This window comes from Bubalus bubalis, chromosome 13 (genome assembly GCF_019923935.1).
Source record: "Bubalus bubalis isolate 160015118507 breed Murrah chromosome 13, NDDB_SH_1, whole genome shotgun sequence".
Classification (NCBI taxonomy): Eukaryota; Metazoa; Chordata; class Mammalia; order Artiodactyla; family Bovidae; genus Bubalus; species Bubalus bubalis.
In genome coordinates, this window is record NC_059169.1 from 9897958 (window position 1) to 9915058 (window position 17101).

The 17101-nt window shown below is 48.0% G+C and overlaps 1 protein-coding gene across 4 annotated transcripts in view; it reads left to right on the top strand.

Annotated features, from left to right (window-relative positions):
• Positions 1-17101, top strand: part of TMTC4 (transmembrane O-mannosyltransferase targeting cadherins 4) — a 57383-nt gene that overhangs the window by 21194 nt on the left and 19088 nt on the right. For all 4 annotated transcript variants that reach the window (XM_044927094.2, XM_044927095.2, XM_025262606.3 and 1 more), the window contains 5 exons: positions 9539-9636; positions 12963-13055; positions 13285-13449; positions 14799-15001; positions 16894-17065. In XM_044927094.2, the coding sequence (XP_044783029.2) occupies positions 9539-9636; positions 12963-13055; positions 13285-13449; positions 14799-15001; positions 16894-17065 (731 nt within the window). The remainder of the gene's footprint in view (positions 1-9538; positions 9637-12962; positions 13056-13284; positions 13450-14798; positions 15002-16893; positions 17066-17101) is intronic.

A 17101-nucleotide genomic window follows, 5' to 3' on the forward strand; every position in this document is an offset into this window, starting at 1 on the left:
TCTCATTTCCTGCTCTTTTCCACTTTGATTCAAGACACGTTTGTCTTGGGCTTACACAAAGTTAAGTCACACAGCTTAAAAGAAACGAGGGCAACTGTGTAACTCACATAATCTAGGATGCTTTTCTTTTTTTTTTTTAGATTTGGGGTTGCTGCCATCTGAATTGTGACCGCGGTATTCACGTGGGTTCTTTTCTCCAGGGTTGCTACACGGGCTCGATCCTCCCAAAATGTCCACCCCCACCCCCACCACCCCACCCCGTTATTTTAGTTAGGAGAGCGGCCTCCGAGTTGCCTCATTCCGAGGGTGGAAGCGCCGCTTGCTTGGCTCCCACTCCTGGAAGGAGAATTGGATGCTCGTTGTGCGGTCGGCCGAGGGAGCTGGGGCCGCCTGACGGAGTCCAGTGACTTCCGCCCACGCACCGCGACGCACTTCCGGGCGGCGAGACGCAGGCGTCGATTGGGGAAGACGGTCGCTCCTGGCATGCGATGCTTTTTTTTTTTTCCTGAAATGACAGCTTCCCCACTCGAGCGCCGTGCCAAGTCCGCCACTCAGCCCTTGCCTGAATTGCTCGCATCTGTTAGGCACTTGAGGGTGTTGGCGCTGACCAGGGTCTTGCTGTTATTACTTGAGGGTTTTTTGTTTCCCCCACCGTGCTTCTTCCCCTCGCCGCCGCCCCCGCTGCCCCTCAGGCTTTGCCTTGGTTTACTGAAGGGATTGCCTTACCTCAGAGACAGACACGGAAACAAGGAAAGCATTTTCCAAGCCAGTCTTTCTGAAATTCTGGATTATAAAAGGTTGATGTTTGCGAACGCTGTACAGTTCTCCTAGAGCAAGTTCTGAGAGATGTTGCATGCTGTAAGAATAGTTTTTTGGGGGTTTTTTGTGTTTGCTTTTTTCATTTTCTCTCCTAAACCATTGTTGCTTAACAGCTTAGCAGACTGGACGGATTTGAGATGGAGAGTTCTTAGCCTGAGACACTTACACAGAGTTTGACACCAGTTTGGCTTCCCCCAGTGGCTCAGGGGTGAAGAATCCGCCTGCAGTGCAGGAGACTCGGGTTCGATCCCTGGGTGGGGAACGTCCCCTGGAGAAGGAAATGGCAACCCCCTCTAATATTCTTGCTGGAAAAATCCCATGGTCAGAGGAGCCTGTTGGGCTGTAGTCTATGGGGTCACAAAAGAATTTGACACGACTGAGCGAGTAAACAACAAACGATGCATCAGTTAGAACTCCCTATTTGCGGAAGACTTTTGGAATAAAAGTACTCATAAATGCAGTTGTACTGGAGGTGATATCCACCTCTCAGGATTTATTTTTACTGTTTTTAGCTGTTAATTCTAAAATGAAAATGATCCATTTTTCCTAAGTCTTTTTAATATTATGTAATTTTTAAAAAACTTTTAAAAAAGAATCTCTTACATGGCGGAGATTATTCCGTTGTGAGGAGGTTCAAAGACTAAAAAGTGAGAAGAGAACTACTGCTGTATTTATTCACATTAACAAATTACTAACTTTTCGGTGTTAATTATATCTCATAATTGCCTTTGAAATATAGTAATATAGTAAAGCTTCTAATAGACATCGAAATAAAACTGTTGACTCATCCAGTATTTATTGAGTGCCAGCTGTATGCAAGGTGGCCTACTGTTTTCAGTTTCAACTGTCTTATTAAAATGATCAGGCAACTCCCCTGGTGTCCAGTGGTTAAGATTCTGCGCCTCCAATGCAGGGGGTGCAGTTTCCATCCGTGGTTGGGGAACTAAGATCCCCACATGCCTCGGAGGCATAACCGAAAAAAGAAAAATTTTTAAAAATAAATAAAAATAAAATGCTCAAAGTTGGGAATAAAAGAATAGCTTACATTAGTTACTAAGTAAAAACATACAAAAACACAAGTCCAGATTTATCTAGATTATGCTATATATATTTGCAACTGTTCACATTAGTCACTTTGACAAATTAATACTCAAAGAAAATAATAATTTGGCAAATTACATGGTAAAACTATGCTGCTGCTGCTGCTAAGTCTCTTCAATCATGTCTGACTCTGTGCGACCCCATAGACGGCAGCCCACCAGGCTTCCCCGTCCCTGGGATTCTCCAGGCAAGAACACTGGAGTGGGTTGCCATTTCCTTCTCCAATGCATGAAAGTGAAAAGCTCAGTTGTGTCTGACTCTAGCGACCCCATGGACTGCAGCCTACCAGGCGCCTCCGTCCATGGGATTTTCCAGGCAAAAGTACTGGAGTGGGGTGCCATGCTAGAGGAGGTCTTATGACCATAAGTCTACTAGGCTGTGCTGTCCCTAAACTCAGGACCACTTTCCCAGTTGATTATTTAATTTTTATAAGGCTTTTCTTGATTGTCCCCAGTACTAGAGATACTTTATCAATACTTTGTAGGCTGGCTTTGGTTTATCGTGCACCTCCCTTCCACACATTTGTAAAGAGGACCCCTTTGATTTATATGAGATAGTTTAAAAATATAGTTAGTCCATGGGTGTGAACTGCACAAGTCCATTTGTAGGTGGATTTTTTTCAATATGCACTTCAATATCGCAGAACCAAAAGTTGGTTGAATCCACGGATACAGACCAGCAAATACCAAGGAACACAGTGGGGGCTGACTGTGAAGTTATATGGAAGAGTTGGGCCCTAACTCTCCAGTTTAAGAGTCAACTGTTAAGCTCAGCTTTCCAGTTTGGATTGCGGAAACACTGAAGTGTGTGTGCATGCTGTCTTATGACTCCTGATAGCAAATCAAGTGACTAATCTGGTAGGGGTTGGAGGAGAAAGAAGTGAATTTTAATAAGCAAGTCACTTGCTATTTTCTGAGTTTTCGAAGGCAGACTTGGATTATAAACAGCCGTGTAGATCATTTCATGGATGAGCTGGGTCTCTGAGCATGTGACACTCCAGTACTGTGTGGTAGGAAATACGATACAAGCCCTCAGGTCATCGCAAAATTTCTAGTAGCCCATGTTATAAAAAAAAAGAAAAAAACAGATTAGCTGAATTTTAACAGTAGCTTCTTAGCCTAATATATCAAAAATATTGTAATTGTAACATGTAATCAGTATACAGATTATGAGCTGTTGACATTCTTTCATATGGAGTCTTCAAAATTAGGTAGTGTGTTTGATCCTTCCAACATGTCTCAATAGGGACCAGGTAAATTTCAAGTGCTCCCCAACCACCATGCCTCCTCTTGGACCGTGGTGGTTTAGAGTTCGTTTTCTGAATGTAAAGCCATTGCTTGGTTTATAAATGAGCCCTGAAATTACCATTGTTGAGAAGTGACCTGCCTTCCTGCTAAGTTGTTTCAGTTGTGTCCGACTGTTTATGACCCTATGAACTGTAGCCCGCCAGGCTCCTCTGTCCATGGGATTCTCCAGGCAAGAATACTGGAGTGGATGGTCGTGCCCTCCTCCAGGAGATCTTTCTGATCTAGGGATCGAACCCGGGTCTCCTGCCTTGCAGGCAGATTCTTTATTGCTGGGCCGCTGGGAAAGTGACACTCATATTTAATAATCACTGAAACTGAAAAAACTTCTTCAGCACAGAATCATTGTCATCCTCTTTCACATGTTTCCATACTGGAACCAATCCAGAAGTATAAGGAAAGTTAAAGAGTAGGATGCTCCCAGAACAATTCGCTGAGGATTTGAGAGGTGGAGGGAGCCTGAGTCCCTTAAAGAAACTTGAAGTTCGAGCGGTATGGTGGAATGATGAGGTGAGATTAGAGAGAAGGCTGTCAAAGAACCTGGAGGTTGTGGGTTTTTAATGTGTTCTTCTTTTTTTGGTGAAAGCTCAGATTGAGCCATCTAAGGAGAAATCCATTTTAAATTCCAGGCAAGTGGAATGTGAATCTTGGGGTAGTTTACCTTTGTGTTCACAGAGTGCTTTCAAGAGCAGTCCTTTGGGTGTTTTAATGGAGAAACTGGGAGTTTTTTTCCTATCCAAAACTACTGAGCTGTGGAGGGCGGGGTAGAATTAATCCATCTTACAGTCAAGTAAAACACAAGCTAATTCAGTTTTTGTAGGAAGAAATGTAAAATGATCAAGGGACTAAAATGTTAAGATCAGGGAACATTACACTGGGAAATCATAGTATGTTTCAAGACGTCTGAACACAAACTGTGGGAATAGAATCTTAAAAAAAATCAAATTCCGCTAAAGGGGTGAGGAGGGAAGCGGTCCATTTGGTTTTTTTGTTTTTGGAAGGGGTTTTTGGCCACTCCATGTGGCTTACTGGATCTTAGTTCCCCAACCAGGGATGGAACCCATGCCCCCTGCATTGGAAACCCGGAGTCCTAATCACTGGACCCCAGGGAAGTCCCTCCATCATGGTTTCTAGTGAACTACAAAACCTAATGCCTCGTGGATATGAAAACAACGGCTGGGTCTGAGGTGTGGGGTTTTCAAGGGCGCAGGAGCCAGGGTGGAGACCCCATGGTAATTAATGTGTTCATTTATAATTAAAGGGTATCTATTTGCATATAAGGGACTCCTGGGTGGCTCAGTGGTAGAGAATCCACCTGCCTTTGAGTCGGGAAGATCCCTGAGAGGAGGAAATGACAACCCACTCCAGTATTCTTGCCTGGAAAATTTCATGGACAGAGGAGCCTGGTGGACTATAATCCATGAGGTTGCAAAGATTCAGACATAACTGAGCACACACACAGTTGTACATAAACTGCTGATACGAGCAAATCCCGAAAGTGGTTGGCCACAGACTCAGCATGACGTGTCACAGGAGGAAGGGCTGAGGGAACACCCTACACTGAGAGGAGAGGGCGAGCCCTGTGGGGTCCCCTCCACCCATCGCTGTCGTGCGGCAGAAGGCGTGGGATGCCATGCTCTGGCGTGATGTGGAGTGAGCGTGACGCCGCTGCTTGGCCTGGACCCCTGTGCTCACCTGCTAAAACTTGTGGGACTTTTCTCAAAATCATATTCTAAGAGGAATTAAGTGATCCATTAGCTTTACCTCTACTTTGGCCATATTTTTTTTAAAGGTCTCAATGCCTTGGTGTCTATAAACACTTGTCTGCTGCTGATTGCTAGCAAATGCTCAAAGTAAAAGTCGCTCAGTCATGTCCAACTCTTTGCAACCCCATGGGCTATATACAGCCCATGGAATTCTCCAGGCCAGAATACTGGACTGGGTAGCCTGTCCCTTTTCCAGGGGGTCTTCCCAACCCAGGAATCAAACCGGGGTCTCCTGCATTGCTGGTGGATTCTTTACCAACTGAGCTATTGAGGGAAACCCAAAGAAAATAATAAATCCCAATAAATATATGAATACCCCAATGAAATCATGTCTAATGTAACAGGACTATTGGGGTTGGGGCTCGTAATTGTGATCTCTTGGTGTTACATGTATAGTGTAATTAATTTCTACAAGTGGAATTATCCTTAGTTTGCTTGATAGAACTAAATACTCTGATATACCGTGGTTTTCAGTAAAGACAACTTGGCTTCTAGGCACTGTGCTGCCTGGGATATTGGAGAGATGCTGCTCAGGATGGTGGGAGGCAGGTAGAAGGCAGGCGTGGGCTCACTCGAAGTTAAAACTGAAATGGACTATCCATTCTCAAAGTCACAGCCATGTGGCCCCCTGCCTACAGCATCTTGAGAGGGATTCCCGCTCTGCCATCACCACCAGGGAGATCACAGGCACGACCTCCTGGAAGCACTCCAGGTGTTCCTACATTATGGCTCTATGATTTGTCAGTTCCTTGCCCCTCCTGATAGGTAATCAGGTACCCCAGATTCTGGCACTTGGAGAAGATGCTGCAACAAGCCAGGCCTGGTACCCAGGATGCAGCTGTGAGCAAGCTTCCCACCGAGTTTGATGCTCCTCGACCTGTGGCATCAGAATCACCTGGATGGCTGGTTAACAGGCTTCCGGTGTGGCTCCACCCTCGAGTCTCTGAGTCCAAGGGTCTGGGTTGGGCTGGGGGGCCCTGAGCATCTGCCTTTCCTAGAAGATCCAAGGGCAGGACCACACACTGTGAGTGGCACTGGTTAGTTTAATGGTCTCCACTGGGCGTGATCCCCTCCCACCCAGGATATCTGGCAAAGCCTGATGTTTTGGGTCATCACAACTGAGAGCTAGGAGGGCTGCTGGCTTCTCGGGGGTAGAAACAAGGGAGGCACCGAGCATCCTACAATGCTGAAAATTGACCCACGTGTCAGCAGTGCCAAAGGTGAGAGCTGAAAATCAAGCATTTGTAGTGATGTGTAAAAAGAACACGCTGGCAGATTGTGCTGAGGGCCGTCTAGGGGGCTACCGCTGGGCCTGAAATTAATGTAGGCGGTCAGTTAGGGGCACCACGGTGCATGGGACAGACCCTGCTACTGGGCAGTCAGGCGTGCACACAGTAGGACCATTTGCTGTTGTTGCAACTGTGAATAAAACAAGTGAACCAGAAGGGAGGCTGCCCAGGAGGGTGGATTGCACAGCCTAAGTGACCTTTGATGGCCACAGGATTCTTCTGGGGTGTTCTAGCCTAAGAAAAGGGAACATGCAAAGCTCAGTGAGAGTATATTGGCCTGTGTGCTTGGAATTTAGACCCAGGGAGCCTGGAGAGGCTGTGTCACCCCGTAAGGAAGGCCTTAAGTACTGTTTTCAGCATTGGGACCCCTTCATCCTGTCAACGGCAGGAAGAATCAGATCAGAAAGACTTAAAACAAGAGTGCTGGTTGATTCGGGCCAGTGGAATCCGAATCAGTGAGGCTTTACTGTTTTATCAATCAGTTGGGCTGGTGAAAAGCCTTCGGGTGCCTCGACTGTACAGCCAAATAAAACTTTTTTGTATTCTGTCAGTTCTGCCTGTTTGTACGTACATTAATCCCGGAAATCCGACAGAGATTCCCAAGAAAAGCTGAAAAGATCAGTGTCAGCCTGTGTGTCCTTTGGCTTGACTTCCAGATCTCCAGCCCCCGAGGCCTGTGTGTGAGTGAGGACGTTTTCCCAGCCGGCCGACTGGGCCCTCAGTCAGCACAGGGGTCAGTCCTGCTCACAGTTTGTTGAGAGTCCAGGGGGCTTGGCTGGGTGTAGCCCCTCAGCATCCCGAGAGGAGTTTTCAGCCACACGTGAAAAGTTCCAGGTTAGCAGCATCCCCTCTCCCCAGCTCCAGACCCCACAGCTGATCCCGGACAGGGAGCCCAGGACTTTGGTCTGGGGCTTTGCTGATGACTCCCAGATATCCACTTCATTCAGGATTGCATCTCTCTGTCTCCCTGTCTCTCTCACATACGTACCTTAATTGTTGGTTTTCTGCTCAAGCAGTTTAATGAAAACCACGGTATATCTTGTCACCGCATAGCGAGCTTGGCACATTTTGGTTACAACGTGACAGATCAGTCACCCCCTTGCATCAAAGCCCCATTGGAGACCCTCTCTCTTGAACCTGGGGTGGTTTTGCTGATTTATGTGCAACAAACAGTGAATGCTTTCTGTGGTCCCAGCAGTCTACCAAGGTTTTTTGTTTGGTTTTTTGATGTTTAGTTTTTAGTATGGTTTTAATTCATGCACATAGTTTTTAAAAATGTACATTGTATGAAAGGTTTTGCAGTGAAAAGTAAGACTTCTTCCCTCTCCTATCCAAATTTTTCTTCTTAAAGTTGTTTAGATGGAATTCACTGGCATTCCAGTGGTTAGGACACAGGCGCTTTGGCTGCCAGTGCCTGGGTTTGATCCCTGGTCAGGGAACTAAGACTAAGCTGCATGGTACAGAAAAAAAACTAGTTTAGAAACTACTGCAGTTGGTTTCCTATGTGTTCTCCAGAGATATGTTTTGCATGTACAAGCAACTTTTATGTGTAACTTTTAACACAAATGGGCAGGTATTTCTTGTATACCTTTTTTCTCACTTGAGTAGGGAAGATACAGTTATTGTTGCACCCATTTTATTGATGAGGACCCTGAGGCTACAGAAGTAACTTGCTCCAGGTCACGTGGTGAACGGTGGTACTGAATTTAGGCCAGGAGTTCTGGTTTTAGGCAGAGCTGAACCAAGACCCAGGGGCACCTCCTCCAAGCAGGTTCACTTTGCCTCACCTCACACTTAGGTCTTTATAAAATGTTTGTTCACCATCAACCTCAGTGAGGAGCTGAGGGCCTCACAAAGAACAGAGAGGAGTATCACAAGTGCCCTCTCCTCTCCTCCCGAGAGCAGGTCAGCTCTGGTCCCGGAATTGCATCCTCCACACCCCCTGCTGGTAGAGAGCAGACCCTCCTTCCTCAAAAGGTGTTCAGTTCAGTTGCTCAGTCGTGTTTGACTCTTTGCGACCCCATGAATCGCAGCACGCCAGGCCTCCCTGTCCATCATCAAAAGGTGTCCACGGACCATCAATCATTACTGGAGCCCAGCCTCACCCAAACTAGGCGGCTTCCTGCCACAGTCACATTTCTGCTGAGGTTTCGGTTTCCTGTTGATACTTGAGTGTCCGTGCAGGTGAGCTCAATGGTCCGGCATCCTTCAGAACTAGTCCATGCTGGTAGCAGAGCAGGTGTTCTTAAGGCATCTGGGGTTCAGAGAGCCCAGACTCCACCTGGAAGTGGTAGACACTCTCAGAGCAGTGCTGGACCCCGACCCTGGGAGTTGTAGAGATTCTCAGAGCAGAAGGGGGTAGCCACATGCAGCGCCTCCACCACCAGTGGGAGTGCTCGGCACAAGCTGTCAGAACGGCCTGTTAGGTGACCGGTGGGCTGGGAATAAGGACCTCGCCCCTGGGAACTCTGCCTTGAGATGTCTTTGTACCAGGGCTGCATTGCAATGCCTCCTGAAGGCTCTGGGCTCCTGCTGGGGGACCCTTGAGGAGGGGATGTGTATGCCACGAAGAAAGTGAAAGTGTTAGTCACTCAGTCGTATCTGAGTTACAAAAAAAGTCCAAAACATCCAGCTCTTTCCGAACCCATAGCCTGCCAGACTCCTCTGTCCATGGAATTCTCTAGGCTAGAGTACTGAAGTGTTGCCATGCCCTCCTCCAGGGGATCTTCCCAACCCAGGGGTCAAACCTGGGTCTCCTGCATTGCAGGCAGATTCTTAACCAGCTGCTGCTGCTGCTGCTGCTGCTGCTAAGTTGCTTCAGTCATGTCCAACTCTGTGCGACCCCATAGACGGCAGCTCACCAGGCTCCCCCGTCCCTGGGATTCTCCAGGCAAGAACACTGGAGTGGGTTGCCATTTCCTTCTCCAACGCATGAAAAGTGAAATTGAAGTCGCTCAGTCGAGTCCGACTCTTGGCGACCCCATGGACTGCAGCCCACCAGGCTCCTCCATCCATGGGATTTTCCAGGCAAGAGTACTGGAGTGGGGTGCCATTGCCTTCTCTATAACCAGCTGAGCTACCACCATCTAACCAGAAATACGGGTCTAACACACTGGCCCACAGAGAAATGCCATCTGAATACCAAACTGTGTTTTTAAATGGTGACTGTCGAAGGTGCACGCTGAGAATTTGATTTCCAGGAGCTCCCAAGACTGAGCTGAGTTGTGTGACTCTGTTTGTCATTTCTCCTGGTCGGCAGCTAACAAGGAGGGGACCCATTCCACGTTCTGGGTGTTGCTGAGCATCCTCCTGGGAGCAGTGGCCATGCTGTGCAAAGAGCAAGGGATCACCGTGCTGGTAAGACCCCAGGCACCTTCAGTGGGGTAGCCCTGCTCCCTACACCCGTTTCCCTCCCATGAAGACACTTTGCACTGCCCTGCCGGTGGGACCCCTCTGCTGTACCCCTATTGCCGGTCTTCAACTTAGCCCTCTCTGGGCCGATTACGGGTGCCACCATGCTCCCAGTGATTCAGGTGGGAACTGAGTGTCTCGGTTGATTCATTAGAGCTGGTGGGCACGGAGAAGGGACACGTCTGAAGAGCAGGTGACTAGCCCCTGTGGAGAGGTCCTGGAGGAAACAAAGAGTGTTGTGGCCTTTCTGGGGTGCTCTCATGTTTCAGCAGTCCTAACTACAGCCATGTTGTGACCCTACTGCTGTTTCTGGTCCTGATTAACAAGCATTGATGTGTGTTATGTTACATTTGCCTTTGTCCGGAAATGTCAGGGGGAACAGGAGAGGGCTCTGAAGGGTCCAGGTGTGCGCCCCCTACGTCTGATCTGAGTAGAAGCCCCTGGAAGGGAGAGGCATGGAAATGCACTCTTTTTTTCTATTCTAGCTAATTTTCTGCCTGACATTATCAGAGGGAAACTGAGACATTAGGGATGTGAAGAGATGTAGACAAATGGAAAACAGCATTGTGGGGCATGCACATGTAGGAAGCCGTGGGAAAGGATCTTCCTTTCCCAGGTCCAAGCTCTTTGGGGGCTGGACACCAGTTGAGGCAAAGATAAATGGTTTTATTGGATTCAATCTGTACGATTAAGGTCAGCTAGCTAGGAAACAGTATAGAAAGAATTGCTGTGCAAAGATACTAGAACTTCATAAGTTACTTTTTTAAAAGATTGCTATAGACCAGTGTTTCTGAACCATTGGCATTTGAGGCTGACTCATTCTTTCTTTGGGGCGTGTCCTGTGCATAATAGGATATTTTAGCAACATCCCTGGTCTCTACCCACTAGATGCCAGAAGGACACCTCCTCCCTCAGTTGTGACAACCTCAAATGTCTCCAGACATTGCCAAGCACACCCCCCTGGTAGGGGGTGAAAATCATTCTGTGAGAACTGCCGTCCTGAAATCTTGTCTCAAAGTGTGGCTTGAGGACCAGTGGCGTTGACACCATCCGGGAGCTTATTAGAGATTTAGGATCTCAGACCTCCCCCTGCCACAGGCCTGCTGTGGCGCCTCCATTTCACGAGGCCCCCAGGTGACTCCCACCTCCGTTAAGAAAAGCGCTGAAAAATTAGGTTGAATTTTCATGAATAAAGATAGGGTGATGTTGAGCAGGTTTCCAAAAATCTGACTAGAATGTGGCCATTTTGATGACGCGTTTAAATGGAAAGGGAGAGAGCGCCAGACTCGTGTTGGGCTCAGTCCTCATGACAGCCTGACCGCGTCCCCTGGGTGACTGTCCCATAGCTGCTCACAGGCAGAAAAGCACGTGGCATAAGAAGACAGCGCAGCTCAACAGGGAGCTTCCTGCCTTCTAGAAAATGCTTCACACCCGGGCAGAAATGGTCCTCTGACCCAGGACAACCATGCGTCACACGGATGAATAAAATGAGGATTCTGTGAAGTGATTAACCCAGCGCTGGCGCGTGTACTGGATAATTAATGGCTCCCAGCATGTATGGGGGTTGCTGAGGAGAGATGTCACCCTTGCGCTGAAAACCACAAATTACCACTGGCTTCTGACGACTTATGATTGATCCTCTTTGCACGAAGCTCTGTGTTCGAAGGCCCCACGTCATAGAAGGGCAGCTTGAACCATCCATACAGTGTATATTCTGACCGCTCTGCCTAGTTCCAACAGGGAGTTCAGCGCATGGCGTTGTCTACAGCAGCCACATTTATGGAAAGTCCACTGCAGGGTAAAGGGTAGAGTCCAGGCCAGACGAGCCCTCAGCTTGTAACCACGGGTGTCAGAGCTTTAAGAGCAGCCATACCTACTAGAAAGGAGCTGTGGTGGTGCTGCTGGGAGCTGTTAGCATCGGTGCAGCTGCAGTATCACACTTCCTAGGGCCAGGGGTTTTGCATACTTGGAGTTATTGGTCATCCCCCTAAAAGTCATGGGTAGAGTTGGTCTTGATTGGAGTTACTGGCCTTCTCCCTAAAGGTCATGGGTAGAGGTGGTCATAATTGGAGTTATTGGTCATCCCCCTAAAAGTCATGGGTAGAGTTGGTCTTGATTGGAGTTACTGGCCTTCTCCCTAAAGGTCATGGGTAGAGGTGGTCATAATTGGAGTTATTGGTCATCCCCCTAAAAGTCATGGGCAGAGCTGGCCATCCTCCACACAGTGGGGCTCTGCCATCCTCAGGGTGTGGTTTCCAGTACCACTCCAGACACCTCCATCATCTCCTCCACAGCCAACTGGATGGGAAACCAAGGGTGGGGTGTGCTCTGGTCTGTGACCAAACCTCCAAGAGGTGCCTAATCACTTCTGCCCACATCCCATTGGCTAGAACGCTGCCCTGTGGGGCTGGCTGTGTGCCGGGCAGGAAGGGAGAGCTGGTGGGTGACGAGGAGTCTGAGCCTGGGATGTCTCTGCAGCCCCACCAGAGTCTGTATGTTCTGTTCCCTCTCTTCCAGGGCATATGCCCTCATCAGGCAGCACCCCAGGTTCCTGAAGTGTAATTCCTTACATGGCTGGGTTTTCAAGGTTGCTGGCTGCCTTATCGTCTCAGGCATGGCCACTGCACAGGTATTGGCTCTGCTGCAACTCTGGGACAGTTTTAGGGGAAAAAAATGGAAGGGGGACCTCTGCAGAACTTCTCCTGGGAGCCCCAAAGCTCTAGCTCTCCTGCATCTTATCATACTCTTGCATGCAGGCCATGAAACTGTGACTAACGGGATTTATTAGATGGCAGATCTGATGGGACTTTCTTGGTGGTCCAGTGGTAAAGAATCGGCCTGGCAATGCAAGGGACACAGGTTTGATCCCTGGTCCGGGAAGAGTCCACATGCTACAGGCAACTAAGCCTGCGCGTCACAACTACGGAGCCTGTGCTCCGCAACGAGAGAAGCCAGCGCAATGAGGAGCCCACACACCGCAACTCGAGGGTAGCCCTGCTCACCACAACTAGAGAAAGTCTGTGCACAGCATCAAAGACCCAGTGTAACCAAGAATTAAATAAATAAATAAGTAAATTTGATACAAATATCATGGAAATATAATTTCGTAGGAACCGTAGGATTTGTTTTGTTTTTAGAGCTGAAGAGATTATCTACAATGATCTAATCCAGGACATTTCTCATCTAGATTCTGCAATAGAATTGTGGCGTATCCTGGCTACCTGATCAGAGTTAGGCTGTCCCATGGCTGATTCCTTGCTTTGCTTTCTTAGGGTCTGAATGCCATCTTCGACATCTTTGTGATAGGCAAATTAAATGTCCTGGAAATTGTCCGGAAGCTCCTCCATAAGAACAGATCGTTAGAGGTGAGTATCTGCTTTTGTCTCCAGCTGAGATGTGGAAAATGTCACGTACCTGCTGGCTTAAAACACCATTTTCAAAGTACTTCGTGCAACTTTGAATTCTAAAACAGGCAGCCTTTTAAAGCTCAGTGTCAGCGAGGTTCAGCCAGAATTGCTGCACATTTATACCTGGCTTGGCCACACTTTTATTTGAAAACTCCTCAACATTGGGGGCCTTGCACTGTCCTTTCAGAGCCCTGGCATGCTCCGGACAGGGGGCCTCCTCTTCAGAATGACCCTCCTGGCTTTGGGGGGAGCCGGGGTGCTGTATGTACGCTGGAAGATCATGGGCACCGGCCCACCCGCCTTCACCGAGGTGGACAACCCCGCCTCCTTCGCCGACAGCGTGCTGGTCAGGGTGAGTCCTGGGTGCATCCTCCGCTGGGTCATCTTTGCCTACCAGATCCCCAGGTCTTCCCTCCCTCCTCCTCCTCACCTCCCTCCCCAACATACCCACAAAAGCCTCCCTTAATCAGAACACCTCCACGGGTGTTTCCGTTCACCAAGGAAGTTCTAGGGTGAAACCAGGTTTTTATCAGGGCTTTGAGAGGGTGTAAAGTCTTTGTATTTCCTTGCGGCTCAGAGGGTAAAGAATCTGCCTGCAACGCAGGAGACCCGGGTTTGATCCCCGGGTCAGGAAGATCCCCTGGAGGAGGAAATGGCTACCCACTCCAGTATCCTTGCCTGGAGAGTCCATGGACCAAAGGGCCTGGTGGGCTGCAGTCCGTGGGATCACAAAGAGTCAGACACAGACTGAGCAATTACTATTTTCACTTGCACGCTAAACGACATCAAGAGGAGTGGCGGAGAAAACGTCAGGTTTCTTGCCAGACTCCTTCAATTGTCCCCAACCTACTTTTGGTATAATGGAAATTGACGTGTTGAGGTTAGGATAAAATAGAATATTGATGGTATCTTTTTCCCTTTAGCACGACTTTTTAAAAGTCGTTTGTCTCTGGCTGCCCCGAGTCTGTGTTCTGTGCGGGCTGTCTCTGGCTGCAGCCAGCCGGGGCTGCTCTCTAGTTGCGGTGCACGGGCTTCTCATTCTGCTGGCTTCTCTCGTGGCGGAGCACCAGATAGGCTCACAGGCTTCAGTAACTGCGGCACACAGGCTTCATTGCTCCGAGGAACGTGGGATCTTCCCGGGCAAGGGATCAAACCCGTGTCCCCTGCATTGGCAGGTGGATTCTTATCTACTGTACCACCAGGAAGTCCCTAGTGGTGATGTCTTTAAAAGTCTTAACGCTGTCCAGACTTTCTTGTCAAGGTTTGCTTTTTCTGAAGGCAAGGTTTCTTAGCTGTGCATTTCATACAGACAGAAATCTAAGACCATAAAACCCTCTGCTTATATCATCAGACACGTGAGAGACCCCTGGACAGCAGGTTTCCTGGGTCACGGACTTGGGGCATCAGTGAATAATTGGGACATAACATCCCCAGAAATATAACAAATGTAAAGCAGAGTCTGGTGGCTTTACTGTATTTTTTTATCTATTAAAAAAAAAAAAAAAAAAACTCAATGCATTTAGTCAACTGCACACTTCAGCCTAGTGCCCAGGGCAGAAAGTGGCAACATTTTATTTTATACAGCTGGGCTCCTTGAGAAGAAACATATGAAGGCCTCCAAAGGGAAGCTAGGAGATATATATATATGTATTTTTTTTTCCAAGTTCAGTATCAAATATTTGTTTTTCTTTTGACTGGCAGGCCATAAACTATAATTACTACTATTCATTGAATGCCTGGCTGCTGCTGTGCCCTTGGTGGCTGTGTTTTGATTGGTCGATGGGTTGCATCCCGCTCATTAAGTCCGTCGGGGACTGGAGGGTGATTGGTCTGGCAGCACTCTGGTTCTGCCTAATTGGCCTGATATGCCAAGCCCTGTGCTCTGAAGACAGCCACAAGAGAAGGTAAGAGGCCGAGCTGAATTTTAACTTCCACACTGGGTGGAGTCTGAGCATGTTGCTAAATCCAGCACTGCGGATCACCGTAATGATTTTGTGCAAGGACGGGTGTTTCAGTAGAGATGCACATGTCTGGGCAGGATGAGTTCTGTCCACTCGGAATCCATGGCTGGCTTCAACTCTTGGGGAGTGGACTGGAGGGGGCGCCCGATGACTGCTTCATCTCCCCGCCTCTCCCCGTGATGTAGCATTTTGAGATCCTTCTCGCCATAGGTGGTAGAGAGTAATTTATGGTCTGAACGGAGAGTGTAATTGATGTGTGTTGTGCCCATCTTTTCACAATTCCCCTTCAGAAAGCCCTGGTGGATTCGACAGCGATTCCTTCTCTTGTTATTTGTACAAAATAAGCTGCCACCCCAAAGAGACTTATTTCTCACCAAAAAAAGCAGGGGGCGGGAGGAGGGAAGATTATTGAGAAAATAATTGGGAGGAAAAACCTGTTTTGTGGAAGAGAAAGCTATTTAAGATGATTTCCTTTAGGCATAAGTGTTTCTGGAATTAGATGAGTAATTTCTCAAAATAAATTCAGTTTTGAGTTTACCCTGTGCCTTAAATTGGTTCGTAATTCTAAAGGGTGACAAACCTCTGTCCCAATTGGCTGTGCATGTGCCAGTAGGATTTTTCTAACACGATAAGCGCAGGTTTGTGGGAAGGAGCTATCAAATTTGACCGGGCTTCTTTTGTTTGGTTTTTTAATTGTATTGAAGTGTAGTTGAGTTACAAGGTTGTGTTTCGTTTCTGCTGTGCAGCAGAGTGGCTCAGTTCATATATGTGTTCTTTTTCATAGTCTTCTCCATTCCCATTTATCGCTGGATTTTGAATATAGTTCCGTGTGCTGTGCAGAAGGACCTTGTTGTTTGACCCAGCCTCTGATTCATCCTCTTAACATCGCCTGGGACTCTGGGAATGCTTACCTGCTTCCACAAGTGTCCCGCTGCTCTCAGCTTTCTTTTTGCTCAACTGAAATTTACGCTGGAGCATCCCCAAATGATACGAGTTTATTTCAGATCTTGTAAAGTTTAAACCAGTTAAGTGACATTGCTGCTGCTGCTGCTGCTAAGTCACTTCAGTCGTGTCCGACTCTGTGTGACCCCATACACGGCAGCCCACCAGGCTCCCCCATCCCTGGGATTCTCCAAGCAAGAACACTGGATACATCCTGTTAAATGTCAGGGGACTAAATTGGACTTATTGGGACCAATATCCCAATTGGCCCAATTGGGATATTATAGGTGTTGAGCTGGAGAAGGCAATGGCAAGCCACTCCAGTACTGTTGCCTAGAAAATCCCATGGATGGAGGAGCCTGGTGGGCTACAGTCCATGGGGTCGCCACGAGTCGGTCGCGACTGAGCGACTTCACTTTCACTTTTCACTTTCATGCAATGGAGAAGGAAATGGCAACCCAGTCCAGTGTTCTTGCCTGGAGAATCCCAGGGACGGCAGAGCCTGGCGGGCTGCTGTCTATAGGGTCGCACAGAGTCGGACACGACTGAAGCGACTTAGCAGCAGCAGCAGGTGTTGAGCTATTTGACACCTACATGGTTTGAGATAAAGTTAGAAGCACGAAAGTTCATAAGACCGTTCTAAGTAATCATTCTAACTTTATTCATGTGAATGTGAGGAGTTCTAAGATTTATTCTTATGCTCGATGCTAAGTAGTCTTAGTAAGATTTTTCTGTCTTATCCTAATGGTACTCAGTTAGATCCTCTCTGCTGATACCTCTTCTTAACTGCTGGCATGAGAAAAAAGGGAAGGGGCGTCTGGATTTCATGTAGAGTAGAATACTTTTCTTGAGAATTCTAAAAGTAGCCATTCTAACTACTTCTCATCTTCCAGGATCCTCACGCTGGGCCTGGGATTCCTCATTATCCCATTCCTTCCCGCGAGTAACCTGTTCTTCCGAGTGGGCTTTGTGGTGGCCGAGAGGGTCTTGTACCTCCCCAGCGCCGGCTACTGCATGCTGCTGACGTTTGGATTTGCAGCGCTCAGTAAACATACGAAAAAAAAGGTATTGGCCCAGCAAGGTGGGTGCCGTTCCTGACCA